Source organism: Cryptomeria japonica, chromosome 11 (genome assembly GCF_030272615.1).
Source record: "Cryptomeria japonica chromosome 11, Sugi_1.0, whole genome shotgun sequence".
Lineage (NCBI taxonomy): Eukaryota > Viridiplantae > Streptophyta > Pinopsida > Cupressales > Cupressaceae > Cryptomeria > Cryptomeria japonica.
In genome coordinates this window covers 649,218,116-649,236,153 of record NC_081415.1, presented here as the reverse complement: position 1 = coordinate 649,236,153, position 18,038 = coordinate 649,218,116, and the positions used below count along the sequence as shown (strand labels likewise).

The following is an 18,038-nucleotide window of genomic DNA, read 5'->3' as shown; positions in this document are numbered from 1 at the left end:
GCTTCCATTAGCGTTTTATCAACAAGAGTTGATGTAGGAGACCTGTTTATCAGGTAGCAAGCAGTGGCTACAGCTTCAACCCAGAACTTTTGTTCTAGACTAGCACCACTTAGCATGCTCCTAGCCTTCTCCATCAAGGTCCTGTTCATTCTTTCTGCAACTCCATTCTGTTGTGGAGAATACGGAGTTGTCTTTTGCCTCTTAATACCACAATCTTTACAAAATGTGTCAAAATCATTGGAGCAATATTCACCACCATTATCTGTCCTTAAACATTTTATTTTCTTTCCAGTCTGCAACTCAACCATTGCTTTAAATTCTTTGAAACGACTAAAAACTTCAGCTTTACTCTTAAGAAAATAAACCCATGTTCTTCTACTGAAATCATCAATGAAAGAAACATAATAAACTAATTTACCAATAGAAGAAACATCAACTGGACCAAATACATCCGAATGGATTAGATCCAAAACACTTGAAGACTTATAAGAACTGGAGTAAAACTGAATGCGGTTTTGTTTTCCATAAATACAATGCTCACAAAAATCAAATTCAAGATTGCAATCATTCAACCCATTAACAAGGTTCTTATTTTTCAAAGTTCATAGACCCTTCTCACCTATGTGATCAAGTCTCAAGTGCCACAACATTGTCTTCTCTGCAGGAAACTTTGATTTGGTAGACAAAGCACCCTTGGGTACCCAAAAACCATGATCATCTGCTGAAAGAGACACCCTCTCCTTTTCCAACATAGTCTTTATCACAGTCTTATCAGAAGTGCTATTGCACTCAACTGTGCATGCATCAAGCTGGTACAATGTACCCATTCTGCTTCCTCTTGCTATTACCATAGCACCTCTCACCATTTTCACACTTGCTTTAGAAAACTGTACATGCACATCTCCATCTATTAGTTTGCTAATAGATAACAAATTTCTTGCTAGTCTCAGGATATGCAAGACACCATCAAATCTTCTAGTTCTACCATTAGAAAATTTAACATGAACATTTCCATGACCAACAATATCAAGAAAGGAGTTATCACCCAGATACACCTTACCACCATCAAACTTTTCATACTTATTAAACCAGTTTCTAATAGGAGTCATGTGGAAAGATGCACTTGAGTCTATCAACCATGCATTGTCACCTGCACGAGTGGCCAAGGCTGCAATAAAAGCATCTCCATCTTCCTTCTTAGACTCAGAATCAGAATCTTGCTTCTTCTTCTTTTTCTTCTTTTCTTCTTTACAGTCCTTTCAGAAATGTCTGGGCTTTCCACAATTCCAGCAAATTACCTTGGACTTACCAGGAGATTTTGATTTCCCCTTATTCTTGGACTTAGAACGGCCATTCTGCTTTTCATTCTTGCCTCTTTCTTTTGGTCTTCCTCGAACACTCAAAGCCTCTTTGGCATTCAGAGAAACCTTCCTTCTCATCTCCTTAGAAAGTAGAGAACCAACAACATCCTCCATCTTCAAGATGACTGTAGTGCTCCCTATGGCCATCACAAGGCCGTCCCATGAGTCTGGCAACGAACATAGAAGGATTTGGCACCTTTCTTCTTCATCCATTGGTACCCCAACTGAGGTCAACTGAGTCACCAACATATTAAAACTTTCCAGATACTCAAAAATTCGTCCACCTTCTTCCATTCTCAAGGAATGCAACTTCTTCCTTAAGAAAATTTTATTCACAAGTGATTTTGCTTGGTAGGTCTCACTTAACTTCTTCCAAAGCTTCTTCGCAGTAGATTCTTTATGGACATTAATCAAAATTGAGTCTGCAAGGCACAATCGTATGAGACCTTTAGCTTTTCTATCCATTACATCATATTGTGCAGCTAAAGTTGGATCTGCGGGCCTCGACTTATTCTCATCGACTGCATCCCATAGATCTCGATCAATCAACAGATCTTCCATCTTTAGCTTCCACATTTCAAAGTTTGTGCTAGAGAACTTTTCTACATCAATCCTCCCTAGTATACTTGCCATCTTTATGATCCTGCAATACAGAAATGAAATACTCTGCACAAGCTCCCACTCAAACCTTGATTAACTCAAAAAGCCCTATACCCAACAAATAGAACCAAAACTGGCCAAGCTCTGATACCACTTGTAAGGAAGAAAAGGTGCGTGGAAACGCTTCCTACGCTAATCTTGAGAGGACGATTTTGCAAATTTCAACTTAACTATCACAGAGATCACAAGAAGCAAATAGAGTAGAAATAAAATAAGAAACACATAACACAGTGATTATCGTGGGGAAAACCCATATGGGTGAAAAACCCCACACTCTAAAACCTGCATAGTATATTAACAAATCAACAAGAGATTACAATACACTTGCAATGCAAGTTCTTACAAGAGCATCACCTCAACTCAAGCTCAGAGAGACTTCACTAGCATCCTTCTAGCACCCATCCTTGCAAACCAAACTCCATCATACAAACTCCTCTCCAAGCCCTCATTATATAGGAATTTTACAACCTGGAAACCATTTGTGGTTTTACAATACCATGGGCAAAACCTCCATGACACATGTTGCCCACACTTGACATTTGTTTTTCCAAGATAAGAAAACCAAGTTAAATATAGTTACTCACGTCCAAACTCTTATCCCCTATTTTTGACCCTCATAACTAACATGAAATGTGTCATATAATCTCTAAAAATGGCCCTCCTATATTATACTATGGAAAGGGCATCTTTTGATAACTCATATACCTTTTTCCAAGGCACCGACACATGGAAAACCTCCCAACTACATTTGGAACAATTTACTAAAAATTGCAAGGTTGAGAAACATGTATCTCAACAGTTTTTACCAATACTCATGCACAAATGCCACACTAGTTGTGCACTATAGGTACCAATAAAGTTGCACAACTCCTCCGATTAAAGTCTACAAATTTTAACTAATTGGGGTACACGTGGGTGACTATTGATATATGTAAAATTTATTAATGGGCTTTTAATTATTACTTTTTTGGTTTCTTTAAAGTTAGTAATTGGGGGGTTGGGTGAGCAAGAAGTGAATAGTAATTGGAACATAGGTGGTAATTGGCCCCCTTCCCCTATAGTATTTTGTGATTCGTCATGGTATTTAGAACATATACATTTTTGAATTCTCTACAATAAACAGGAGTTCATCATATAAATTCACTTGTTTTACAAATCAAGATGAAATCACAAGAATAAGCTTTTTGGACAATTTCAAGGTCTACAAATTTATCTTAAGGATTTCCATACAATATCAAATACTATCCCAACTTCGTTCATAAGATTATTCCATTTTCTCATGAAGTCATATTGATAACTTTGTATTTATAAGTCAAATTAAAAAATTAAACTAATTAGATGATACGGTAGCTTTAGTGTATTAACCTCCCACCAGTTTCCACATTTCTCATGTCAGAAATTTTTCCTTGTGTTGCCAAAGTGAACTCAGTTACATTTATTGCGTAGGTGTCTAAATGTATGAGATTTAGAGAATTTGGTTAGTGTTGGAAGTAATCCCAACTACCCTGTCTGTATTGTGTCCTCCATATCATCCGTACACTTAAGCAAATCCCTCTGCATTAAAGACAAAGATCAAAGCAAATCTTCATTAGATTCAAATGGACTTCTTTCTCATTTCCCTGTCACATCAGGGTCTCACAGATTTTGTGGACAACATGAAATATAATTTTATATTGCTATTCTAGATCCTTCTTGTATACTTCTTCATGCATACCCCTTTCGGTGTATTCCAGAAACTTCTAAAGACCTGATTAAAAATGATTTTGTAATCATTTTGATGAATGAGAAATATGGATTGATAATTTGTCTTTCTTGTATTCTGCCCTATTTTGTGGCTCCTCTATTTAATATCAGTGGTATTAGAGCCTATGGGAAGTGATTCTGGAGAGGTAGTTTGAAATCTGGGTATATAAAGCTGCAAGTTATGAGCTAGCAGAAGATTGCGTTTAGGGAGAGATTGTTAAATCATTTTGGAAAGGCCTATATATGCATAGAAAATATTGTAGTGTCTATTGTTGCCAAAGAAAAGCAAGAAGAAAAGGAGGTCGTTAAGGAAGCAGAGCAACAGGCTAAGGATGTAGATATTGCACTTCGGTTGGAAGACTAGTTTGGCAAGCATGATGGTTTGAATGATAATCAATTATTTTTTTAAGTTGCTTGGTAGAAGAGCCCAAGGAGTTCAAGATCGATGATTCTAAAGACAAAAGTTGCAAAGTAAAAGAAAGTGCAGGTAGAGCACTTGCAAAGAGATGCAGCTAAAGAAAAGATGAAGTTGTTCAAGTTGTTCAAGCCACAGCTGAAGTAAAGAAAGCTCTCTAGTTAGCAAGATAAGTGAAATAAGAAATGCAAATTGGTATGGAATTGTTCTTAGCTGTTCGATAACAAAGTTTATTTTTTGGGTGAAAGATACAAGTCTGAAAGTTGTTTTGATAAAGAAGGCGGCTTGTCCATAGTATTAAGAAGGTGTCATAGTACATTTATGTTTATGTTGTCTGTTGATTTTTTTTTTTAAGTTGGTTTATGAGATTAAGAAGTGTGGTAGTTTTCTAGAAACAAATAATCAAGTGTATAAGCAGGGTAAATTAAAAATTTGTGTCAATGGGAAAGATAGGAAAGAAGGTAAAAAAAGAAAATGGAAATTTAATCAATGAAATAGATGTTTTAAATAAAGAATTAGTGGAAATGAAGAAATCCAAATCAGAAATGATAACAATCATAAAAGAGAGGCAAACTGAAAAATGTAAACTCTTGGATGAGAATTATGAGCTTGAAAAGGAATTGAACAAAGCAAAAAAGGAAAATAAAGAGTTGGAAGAAAAATTAAAGTTGTTTGATGAATTAGAAGAGAAACTGAAAAAAGTAGAAGAAGAAAACAGTTTACAGAAAAGGGAACTCTTAAATCTAAAACAAGAGAATGAATGTTTGAAGTTAAAAGCACTAGTTAGTAATGCTTCATGTGACACAAAAGATTTGTGTTCATCATTTAGTGAAGGTGATTTAGTTGAAATTGTTTGTGATAAAGAATGCAAGAAAGAAGATGAGAATGTGTTTGCAAATTATGTTAGTTGTGATGATAAGAATATTGGTTTAAAAATCATGAAGAAAATGGGTTATAAAGGTCAAGGATTGGGAAAACAAGAACAAGGAATTAGAGAGCCTATTGAGCCTATAATGAGGCCAAAGTATGAAGGTCTTGGATATGTCACAGGAAAAGAAAATGATGCTACTAGTTCAAAAAAAATATCCCATAAAAGGCATTGTATTAGGTGTTCTCATTGCAATAGAGAAGGACACACAAAAGAAATGTGTTGGGACTTACATCCATGTAAAATTTGTGGTTTGAGAAATCATTCTGAAAAAATGTGTTGGAAGAAAGAATCAATACCAGGTTGTATAAAAATGGATTGTGGATGGACCTATGGACCTAGTTGGCAAAACCTCATAGGCATGTTCAAAAGATTGTACAAATGTTCATATGTGAAGAACAATAGAAGTAATGAAAACTTTGAATGTCCAAAAGGAATTAAAAATGTTTTCAGCCAAAAGAAATCATTGTCTAGCAAGGCAACTACTGATTGTATGATGTTTTGAAGACTTCAAACCAAAGAGATTGAGAGACTACAACAACAGTTGAAGCAAACTAGAGCTCAAGAAAGAAAGAGTAGTTGATAAAAGAAATCAGAAAATCAGAGGAGGATATCAGTTAAAGAGAAGACATTGTGAATGCTAAAAATTGTAGTAGCTGTAGCAAGACCAAGTTAGCAAGAAAACCAAAGAAGAGATCATTAACACAAAGGGAAGGTAGTTGAAGAAAGCTGGAAAGACCAAAAGAATGGATAGGATATTGGTAATTGTGATTAAGGGGGAGTGTTGGAAGTAATCCCAACTACCCTGTTTGTATTGTGTCCTCCATATCATCCGTACATTGAAGAAAATCCCTTTGCATTAAAGACAAAGATCAAAGAAAATCTTCATTAGATTCAAATGGACTTCTTTCTCATTTCCCTGTCACATCAGCATCTCACACATTTTGTGGATAGTATGAAATATAATTTTATATTGCTATTCTAGATCCTTCTTGTATACTTCTTCATGCATACCCCTTTCGGTGTATTCCAGAAACTTCTAAAGACCTGATTAAAAAGGATTTTGTAATCATTTTGATGAATGAGAAATATGGATTGATAATTTGTTTTTCTTATATTTTTCCCTGTTTTGTGGCTCCTCTGTTTTCTATTAGTTCGAGGGTCAACCTACAATCAATCGATGGAGTCAATCAACAATGTTCCCACTCAAACACAAGGAAAGATGGAGTAAAAATGAATAAGTTGTGGGCAATAGTTAATTGAAGACTATATTGATGGCATGACCCCAATGGCAGCTATCGAATAGTTTTTCAGTTGGCATGTTGTTTCTTTTTAATTTAATATTATGATAGACTAGGGTTACACACCAGAAGATCTCGCTAAATAGTGGAGTTGTCAGTTTTAGATAAGGCATATGCTTTTGTCATAAGTGTTTACCATGAATCTTAGAGATGGCTTTCAGCGTTAAAAAACTCTCTCACACAAAGATATTTAAAAAAAAGTAATGATGTCAGATGTATGTTTAGACTGACTAGTTCTTTGCTAAATGGTTGACTAGGAATTTGTTATGAATTTTACGATACCAAATTAGAAACACCAAATGAAGAAAGTGCATGTTTAAGTGGTATTGAGGCTTTACTAGTGTTCATATATGGTCATTTGAACATCAAGGACTTATCTCATTTGTTCTTATTAATGCACGTATGTTATCTTTATGCACCAAACACTTTTCTTGTTGTCACTTATTTATGTTTCCTAAATGTGGTATCTCAAGCTTTTTCTTCTAGCGATTTGCTTTGTCTCTATAAATTTAATTGTCAGGGACCATATCTAACACTCAAAGTTAGTATGTTTCATGTTTCATGCAATTTTGCATACACAATTTACGGAAAATCAAGTGTAAACAAGCCGAACGTCTCCATTCGGCTATGTCCTCCATCAGATTTTTAGTCAAAAGTGGTGATGATTATTAACACAAGAAATCGAAGGCAATTGAAAGCCCCAGTTGGGTTGCTGCATGATAGCCACAACTAATGGAGAACATAAGTTTATGTAGCTAAGAAAAATGGTCTACTTCTATTAAACAGACAAGTAACTCAAGAAAATTTAAATATTAAATGATCCTCAGAAGGCTGTTTTAGAAGGCAAAGAGTGTTAGGATTAAGATACTATCTACTTTGTAACTCTATGACATGGTTTCAATTTCTTTTGAAAAGTGTTCTAAGGCACATAGGATGTATTGGGAAAATAATTTGTAATATTAAATTCTCACTAATGTTTGTAATACATTCATAAGGGGTGCTAGGTTACACTAGTAGTAGAAAAAGTGGGTTGTGAGCTCACAAATATCTCAATATTGTTTTCCCCAATTATGGATGTCTAGAATAAGATATTTAATGACTTAAGAAAATGAGAAAAGAGTGACATATGGGGTTCTCCAAGTGGGAGTGTGTAAGAAGCAACATGTGTCTCCTGGTTTTGAGTCATTTATTACATCTAATGTAATGTTTATCTTGTAAGTATAGGTGTCCATGTTGGAGGGAAGGCATTGGAAGCTAAATTGATGTCTTTTTGAGTACCATGGAGGAATTCCAATGGTTGTGGTCATGATTAATGAAAAAACTACTTTGGGAACCTTTATTGGTGGTTTTGGAGCTCTTGCCATTCTATTAATTCAACCTTTAGTGTAGTTTTTATGTGCAACAGAATAATGAATAGTTGAATGAAGGATAGATGGGAAGTATAAGGAGGTTGTTCACAAGTACATAGGTGCTACAATGGTGGAGGAAAATGGGAGGATGAAAGTGATTGCATTGTAAGCACTTTTATTATTGTTAATACAAGCTTGTCCTTTCTTCTTGGTGAAGTTTTTACTGCAAGGGTTTATCCATGCAAATCTTTTGTTATGTGTGGATGTTATTTTTCTGATTTATGCCTTATTGTTGCTATCTTATGTTGATGCTAATCATTATTCATTTTTGTTATAAGTTCACATAAGATAGGTTTATTAAGCATGGTTAATAGGCTAATTTTTTGGCATCATAAAGAAGGATCTAATCTTGGGTTTTCCACAATTAGGGCAACTTGATTCTTTAGATTTGCATATGTGTTTCATATTTTCATGTTTCTACTATGCAAGCCATGAATCTCATCCTTTGATTAGTTTATTGAATAGAGATTGATTTTCATAATCTTTGGTATTGAACTTGTTTATGTCCAATAATTTAGTATTAGAGTTGAAGATTACGGGTTCTAGGTATTCCTCTATTTTTGGTTTCTTGGCATGGAAAGCTTGTGGGCATCATTTAGGATGAATTGGAGGTTGTTGGAAGGCTTTTAGGGTTGCAATGAATGTTCTGTGAGTTAAATTTTTTATGCAAATTTGTGAATTGGAAACCATGGATACTATCAATGTGATCTATGTTGGGCATTTGAAGCTCATGTTTATCAATCTTTATGGAGTTGGTTATGGTTTGGTAACCTAGAGCTCTTGTTTGATATTATGTATGTATCCTCTTGTTTGGTGGTTTTGCTCCTTTACCTTGTGGTCATGTGCAGTGAGAAGGTATTCATGCTGGATGGGTATTTACATGTTAGTCACATGGAGATACATCGACTGTTTGGACTACAAAATGGAGTGCTTATGTTGGGTTCATGGATTTAGCTCATGGTTACATGAAAGCACTAGAAGATAAGCTGCTAACCTGTTTGTGAATTATGAAGCTAATATGTTTCATATGGTTTAAGCTCCTAGATAACTTTCCTTCCTCTCTTGTTGGGTTGTTGTGACCTCTTGTGTTTCACCTATTGGGTTTTGTCAATTTATGGTATTTTTATTGTTCAAATGACATGTATAATGTGAATGTATAGATGTTTAAATGGATTTCATATTTATAGAGATGGTTTTGTAGATTTTACATGTTAACTATAATCTGTGTTATGTAGATCTATAGTATGACTGGATTCAAGGTATTTTTTATAGAGATAGTTAGAGGTTTGCATGGTTGCTTAGAAAGTTCTTATTGATCTATGATTACTACTATGTGAGTTTATTTGGGAAAACAAATCTATCATTGATTCTAGTATTCGAGTTATGTTTCAATATTTAGATCTCATCAGCTTTTGTTTTTGTTTATTTATTTAAATCTGTATATAAATAGAGAGGCTAATAAATTAGCTGATGGTCTAGCAAATAAAGGATGCCAAACTTAGCTGACCTCATATTGGCACCGATCCTTCATGGCAACACAAGCTAAAAATAATGAGTTCTAAAACCAACTTATTGGGGACGAAGTTCACTCTAGCAGTGCAAATATAACAACTGACCCCATTTTGGCACTGATCCTTCGACATGGTGATGCAAGCTAACAATAATGGTTTTTAAGATGTTTTGTGTGTAGATTCGAAGAAGTTCACCTCCAACTTTACTTATCACTTGGCTCCACCACTACATTCTATTTGATCGTTTGTTCCCTCCTACGGAAAAATAATTCCCAATTGCATATCTTTTTGAGCATTTCCTTATTGATATTCAAAGACATGTAGTATCACGTTACAGTTTGGCAGACACTCCATTAATTCGTCTACTCCGACGTGAAAATGCCTTTATATGCAGCGCCTTATATTTTGAGTCATGCATGGGTTAGAGTTTTTATTCCTAGAAAGTGTTCTATGCACTCAAACGCTTCTTTATTGATAAACCTCACTCGATGAAGGAGTTGCAATTCCAGCGAAGGTGGGAAGAAGCATCGCAAATCCATGGGTCCGATGGAGATCTAGCTGTTGTGAATGAAGAAATCGGGTAAAATAATCTCCATTCATGAGTTTCTTGATCTACCCCTGTTGGTTTTGTATATCGATTTTTGGTCTTAGCTGCCGTATGTTTTTGTCATCCCTAGACCAGCTTGTCCTCAATGGAAACTGTTCTTTTGTATCTGTTAATATAATCTCAGCTGAGCATGGCTCCCACCAGGTCTAGCACAGTGCTAATTTCTGGCCGAGCTCCGCTCCCTCTACTCTAAGCTTCTTGTGTATTATATTTCACAAGGTTGAGCTCTGCTCTACTCATGCTCACTGGTATTCTTAGCTCTGTAGATATAATTTTTTTTCATGTGTTTTCTCTATATTAATATACCCTTAGTGTAGTAAAAGTTTATTAGTAAAGTGCAGGGTCAGTTAACTAATAAATGACCATGCCTTGCTTCACTAGGTAATTGAGTCAAATCCAAATTGAGAAGAAATATTATATATGATTTGAATTATTTTTTTTGAAATCTTTCAATCTTATTAAAATTTTATACAATTTGAAACATATTTCATCTAAAAATAATCAAATATCAATAAATAGGTGAGCTCTCCAAAGGCAACTGCAGATGCATATCACCGGCGTTGATTTGGAGGAGTTAATCTCCTCCACATGGTTTGCTCTCTTCTCTCTGTGCTATCATTTACTATTTTTGCATTTACTCTTTGCTTGGCGCTTGATGTATTTTCTCTGCACTTTAACCTAACCATTAATCACACCTCCCTGGTCGCTCGTGTGACTTCTTTGTGGCTCCCAATGGAGCCTGAGTCTGATGGCAGTGACATTAATTCTCCTAACCCTACTGAGCGGGCTCATTCAAGCCTAACAAAAACATCTGTCGAGACCGCTAAACCTACTGAGCAGGCTCACTCAAGCCGAAAGAAAACCTTTGCCGAGACCGTTGCTCCATCTGCCCGTGGAGTCCACCCTAGTGCGAGAATTTTTAAGACTCTTGGAGGCAAACGACCCAGTGAGGAAGGTAAGAGCCCTACCGTGCCCTCAAATTCTTTCTGCATTTCGCCAAACGATAAGATGTTGAAAGAAATTGTTTCTGAAAAGTCTAGGTTAAGTGATACTACAATTTTCTTTGCTTGTGTTAATATTGAGAAATGTCCGCCTAGGAAATTCCTAGATGATTGGTTTCATAATCTCTGGAATTTGAAGTTAGGGCTTAAGATTTCATTCTGTAGGCAAGTCTAGAAAGGTCTTTATATTATCTTTTTTAATAATCATGAATCCCAGGTTGAAATCCTTAAATGACAATACTGGACTGTTGGGAACACCTCCTTTCATGCCCTAGCCTGGTCTTCAGAGGCTATCAATGAGGAAGTTCTTGCACTCTCAAGCCCTAGATGGGTCATCCTTAAGGATGTCCCTCCCTTCCTCTGATGTTTTCTTCTCCAGGTATTGGAAACATTTGGGAGAATAATTCGGGTTGATGAAACAACGCGTTTAGTACCTAACCTTGATGCAATAATACTTATCTCCATTAAACCTGGGGTCGACATCCCTCCTCTGCTAAACCTTAACATCGGTGATGAAACATTTGTTTGCCCTGTTGAAATACTTGGAGGACTAAACGCTTATTTTTTGTGTAAAAAAGAAGGGCATCTTTGGAAGAACTGCCCAATCATCAACCGCAGGAAGCAAAAGAATAACACTAACCTAGCAGGAACAACTGAAAACCCTAACTCTGATAAGGAGTCGATCCCTAATCCAAGCAACCTTCATTCTACTGGAAACAATACTAACCCTAAAGATGATCCCACCCTAAGCTCAGCTCCTGGCCTCATCCCTATTGAGCTAAATCCAATGAATGTTGACACCACTACCAAACCCCTCAATCCTGCTCTCGCTCCCTCCAAAATTTCTGAGGATTCACCTTCTGACTGTTTTCAAACATTCACATCAAGAAAGCAGAGATGAAAGAATGCCCAGTAACTCGCCTTGAATCAAATCCAAGCTGGTGATCAAACTGCTAATCAGTTGACAACCAGTAGCAAATACCCCATCACGATGAATGATGACATACTAAATGCTTCACAAACTCTGACCACCTCCTTGGTTAAAAATTTAGAGAAGCCTAATCGCGGTGTTGGTGATACTAGCATGAGTGATAATCCTGCGAAAATGATGCTTAGGTCTGGGACCCCCAAACGATATGAATTCACATTAGTTGCAGAGGTTACCCCTGATGTTAACACCTCCAACCTCGCGACTGCATCTCTGCTAAATGAAATAGAGGACAACCATATTATTGAAGTCATCTATGCTAATAAGGGTCTAGAATACATTAAGTCTAGTTTAGTGCTCCTTGGCTTTCCAGGCTCCCAAGTACTTGGGTCGAACATTGTAGAAACTGCATATGGCAAAACTGAGCTAACTGAGCTTAGTGAGGAAGATGATGACCTCATGAAAGGTTCCTCTATGGCTAAAAAGAAAGGCAGGCATGTTGGCTCCAAGAATAAGAAAAAGTCTGGAGATCAAAATGGTCTCCCAAACAGTCCCTCTTAATCCCCTTTTCTCATGAAATACATCTCATGGAATATTAGAGGCTTGGAGTCACCTGATAGAAAGTTTTTTATTAAAAGGTTTCTGAATTGTCATAAACATCTAGACTTTTTGATGCTTCAAGAGCTTAAATCCGTTGAGTTCTCCCTTGACACTACGCTTGATTTTATTTGGAGAGATGCGATCAAAATATGCACCAATCATCCTAAGGGAAAGGGTGGAGTTGGTCTCCTCATTAACCCTAAGTGGGCAAATCACATTAGGGATAGGGGCGTCTCCACATGTAACAGAGTGGCTTGGGCCTCCCTGGATATCAAAGGCTCCTGTTTTGGGGTATGTTCTATATATGCACCTAATGATCATAGGGAAAGAGTGTCCCTCTGGATTTGGCTGGCAGCCCTTCTGAGTATCCCCTGGGTCATGGCTGGAGACTTTAACATGATTGAAAACCAAGATGATAAGGTCGGGGGTATCCCTTTCAAATGGAAGTGCCAAGAGAAACCTCACTGGGATAAGTTTAAACAACACATGCAGCTATTTGACCCCCTTGAGGATAGCAAATCTGAATCCTCTACCCTATGGTATACTTGGTGCAACTTTCAGCAACCCCTCAACCAAATCTACTCCATATTAGATAGGTTCTATGTTAATAAAAATTTCTTCTCCTTCTCCCCTAACCACTTGGGGAACTCGGTGGTTGTTTTGCCAGTAACCTTATCCGACCATTTCCCTATCATTGCTGTCATTAATACTAGGAACTCCATCCCTAATAGAAATCCTTTCAATAAGAAGTTTATCCTTAAGACCTCCCTGCTAAACGACAAGGATGCCCTAACTGCCATTAAAATGGTTAGACTCTTTAACATACACTCTCAACACCCCAATCCCACACCCTCAGATGGAATAGAAACATCTCCTCTTGGAAAAAAATATTCCAAACTATAGGCCAGAAGAAAGCCAAGGATCTGAGGTTTGTGGAAAAAACTCTCACTAATCGGCTCCACTCCTTGGAGCATGAAATACAATTACATCCTTCCTCCTCTATCCTGGTGGAACAGGTAGCTCAGGCTAGAGACATTCTTAGGAAACATCAACAGATCAAAATCAGGGGTGCCTGCATCAGATCACGTAATCATTGGCTCAAATTTGGAGACAAAGGCTCTAAAGTCTTCTTCAATCTCCTTAAACAAAAGCAAAATAGAGAGAAAATTGACAGAATCATAGTTGAGGATAAGGAACTCCTGAACATCATTGAGATCAAAGATGCTTTTGAAATGTTTTATAAAACTCTCTTTACCTCAGAGGATAGTGAAGCCTCAAAAGAAGCTAGAAATAGGTGCAATACCATTATCCCAAAAAGAATCTCAGAGACTGAAGCTCTCCCTGTCAAGACTAAAATCTCTATGATAGAAATTGTTGATGCCATTAAAGTCCTCAAGGATGATAAGGCCCCAGGCCCTGATCGACTTCCTCTTGAGTTTTACAAAGCCAATATTGAGTGGGTCACCAAAGACTTATATGACATATACACCGAAGCATTTGATAATGGCACCCTTGGGGAGTCCATCAATAGGGGCATTGTTAAACTCATCCCAAAAGATGGGGACAAAGCCCTCATAAAAAATTGGAGAGCAATTACCCTCCTTAACATTTCCTATAAAATCCTGGCCAAAGCCCTAGCCTGTCGCCTTGAGAAAATTCTTCCCAAGTTTATCTACTCTACCCAAACAGGATTCATCAAAGGTAGATATATCTTGGAGAACCTTGTCCCTAGCTAGGAATCTATGGAATGGGCCAATACCTCAAATCAAGATACTGCCATGTTCCTTGTGGACTTTGAGAAAGCCTATGATAGGGTGGAATGGGACTTCATCCTCATGATGCTCAGAGCCTTTGTTTTCCCTAGCGAGTTCTATAAATATGTTCAAATTCTCCTCAAAGATGCCTCCACCCTAGTTGAAGTTAACGGGTCACTCTCCCAGCCTATTCCTCTTTCTAGATCCATTAGACAAGGTTGCCCCCTTGCCCCTGCTCTATTTGTCATTGCCTCGGATGCCCTCTTTTACCTCCTAAGAGATGATACCCTATCGCCTAAAGTTCATGGCATTAAGATGCCAGATGACTCTGAATTACTCAACATACAGTTTGCTGATGACACTGTGCTCTTCCTAGAGCTCTTTAGGTAAAACATTGACTCCCTCAATCAAAAACATGCAACCTTTGGTAGAGCTTCTGGTGCTCATATCTCTAATTACAAATGTATTCTCCTTGGGTGGAAAGAGGAACCCCCGGACTAGCTTCCATAGTTTGGACACTCAAGGGGAGGACCCAATAAAATAGTCAGATACCTTGGTATCCCCTTTTCTGTTTCTCCCTCTCTCAAAGACCTATGGATTTGGGTCAAAGAAAACATTGAAAAAAACTTAACAAATGGGACAATAGGATTCTATCCCTGGCTAGTAGGATCCAAGTCTGCCAGAAAATTCTCTCCTCCTATAGTTTGTACTACTCCTCTATCTGGATGTTTAGCAACTACCAAGTTTATGAGATCCAAAAACCTATCAGGTGATTCCTTTGGCTTGATGGTAAGGGTAAAAGAAAGGCCCACGCAGTCAAATGGCTCTGGTGCCACATAGATAAGAAACTTGGTGGGCTGGGACTCAAGGATCTCAGAATGCAAGGAGTTTCCCTGGCTGCCAAGTGGATATTTCATGCCTTGGAAGGACAAGAACCCTAGAAGATTCTTGTCAGAAATAACATACAAAATGGCATCCCTAAGTCTGCCAAATCTTCGAAAGCCCTCCCCTTTAGTGATCTGGTAGCAGGCGGATTCTCTGTGTCTGTTCAAGGAACTTGGGTGTTTAAATCCATCTGGAAAGCCTGGGAGCATGTGCTTAAACTTATTGCCAACTTTAATATTAACTGTAATAACACCTTGCATGGGGAAAGGTCAATATGGTGGAATCTCTACCATAACTCTAAACCCCTTACTTAAACCCAAGGCTTCTATGCTAAGTATTGGTATAATAAGGGAATTAAATACCTCATGGACATATTGGAACATGATAATCTCATCAGCTGGGAGGACCTTAGCAATAAGTTTGGCCTCCCTGCCTCACATAAGAGAACCTACAATATGATTAAAAACGCCTGTGCTTGTCTAGATCTTCCTAGGAACACTAATGTAGACACTCATAGATACCTCTCATTTTTAGGGAAGGATGGCTCCCTACTCCCCAAGGTCAAAGCCAAGTCTATTTACAAACTTCTCACTCATGATTCCACGGTGATAGATCATATTAACGCCCTTTGGTATGTTGACCTTAATACATCTGCCTGGCAGAAAACATTTGAGAAACTATGGAAGTCCCCCATCCCCCCTAAAATCAAATGCTTTAGATGGAAACTAATGTTGGATAGACTGCCTATTAGGAATAACATTGCTGCCTTCGACCTATGCTCTGTATGTAGGAAGCCTGAGACTATGCGACACATTTTTTTTTACTGCATTTTTGCTAGAGAGGTCTGGCTGATGTTTGGAATTTCCATTACTGAACATGTTTGTACTCTTGATATTATTGCTGGATTCATTCATGGCCTCAAGAAGGATGCTAACCTATTCTGGCAAATTCTTTCTTCTTTCATACTTTGGTTTATTTGGAAGCTTAGAAATGAGGAAAAATTCCAAGGTATTGATAGGACTCTTACTGGGTTTTTCTAAGAAACTCACATGTTATAAAATTGCTGTGCAGGTATGCTTTTTGATGAATGTTGAGAGGGAGAAGCTGCTGCGCTTCCTCAGGGATGGTCAGGTAGCCATGTTCATATATGAGATGAAGGATGGCTTTTAATGGGCTAGAATTGTGGAGAACCAGACTGCATTCGATGAGGCTCTAAAGAAACTGATCAAGGAACTCAGGGACAATAGAGGTCCCTACTTTGATAAACTCGAAATGTTTACCCAGGTCCTAGAGCAGAAGAAGATGGTATGGATGAAAGGCCCACAAGGATGGACAACATGGTAGGAAAACTAGGATGAGATTCTACAATAGGTGTCTAGTAGCTCTCTAGTTGATGTATATGGTTCACTGTATATACTCTCTCTCGTAACTCTTTTTTGGTAGGAGGCTGTCTTTATTCAGTCGGATAATCCCACTGGTTGATGGCTGAGGCTCTGCCTCCCATGCTCGTTTTTGTATAAACTCTCCTTATTTTGGTCCCTCGATATTTAATATAAAAAAAAATATATCAATAAATAAATAAAATCTTTACAATTTTATTTGAGGAAACATTAATTAATACATATCACCAGATTAACAAAATTAAAATCATCTTGATTCCTTGAAATAATATGAATTCTTGATTATCAATCTTGATTGAAAACTTATCAATAGAATATTAATTAATATATACTATTAATTTAAGAAAATTAAAACTAACCCAATCCCATAAAGTTTTATGAACTTTTGTTTATCAATCTGATTGAAACCTTCCAAAAATATATTTAGAATATTTATTTTGCCATCTTCAAATTTATTAGAAGCTAAATAAATAATACATACTCCAATTCCAATCCCTTGAAATTACATGCTCATCAATATTGATTGAAACCTTCTAGAGTGTAGCCATAGCATTGGATTCAATCCATATCATCTTTTTTCTTTTGACCAAATACTCAATATATCCATTTAGCTCGTGTTCGCTTGACAAACTCTGAATCAAGATCATTGCATGTATCTATTTTCTTTCCTTCTCAAACAGAGGACTATCTGAGTCATTTAGGGTTTTCCTTGAAGTTACATTCTCTCAATTTAAAAAAGAAAACAACCAAAGCCACACTGAAAACAAATCATAAACAGAATATAAGTTCAATCCGCCACAGGGGGCGTAGGTGGAATTTGAAGCACAACATCATTTTGAGTGTGGGATCCAAATTCCTGAAGTGGACATGCCTTGCAGAGAGGACACTGAAACTTGCACTGTAGCCACCTTCGAATGCAGTCCACATGAAAATTGTGATGACACGGTTTTAGTGCCACCACCTGCTCATCCTCTTCGTATTCACACAGGCAGATAACGCATCCCTTCTCTCCTTCTTGATCACATCTATAATTGAATACCCCCATTTCCATTTCGACAGCAATCTTATCAACGTTGGAAGAAGACGATGATGGAGGGAATCGCTGCTGCCGTAGAGGCATGCTTGCCCAAGAATTCAAAATATACGAAAGAAACGTCCACACCATGATAAACGCGAGTGATATAAGCCATAGTAAACCTCTGTGACAAACTATGAGGAGTACCACAAACGTCCCACCTCCCACGAGGTACGTCAAACACAGCAACAATACCCTCATTACCCGCATGGCGATTGAATCATTTCCGCTGCCTTTTATGTATAGTCTCACATTAATAATTATATATGGATTTGGAGATGGGCAACTTCACTCAGAGGCGCCCCCCACTGTCTTTGCCCCATTTCAAATGCAATGCTCTGTTCTATTTGGTTGGGGAGCATTATAACAATCCCTCATAAGAATCATCAAGACCAGTTTTCTAGATCATATTCTTGGCCAATATTGAAAGACGGCTTTAACAGTTGGCACTCTTGTTGAA

The 18,038-nt window shown here is 37.4% G+C and overlaps 1 protein-coding gene across 1 annotated transcript; it reads right to left on the bottom strand.

The window, feature by feature from the left end:
* Window positions 1-17,290: 17,290 nt before the first annotated feature.
* Window positions 17,291-17,788, bottom strand: LOC131860381 (RING-H2 finger protein ATL75-like). The gene has a single exon (XM_059214786.1). The coding sequence runs from the start codon at window positions 17,786-17,788 to the stop codon at window positions 17,291-17,293; it is 498 nt and encodes a 165-aa protein (XP_059070769.1).
* Between the last annotated feature and the right edge of the window lie 250 nt (window positions 17,789-18,038).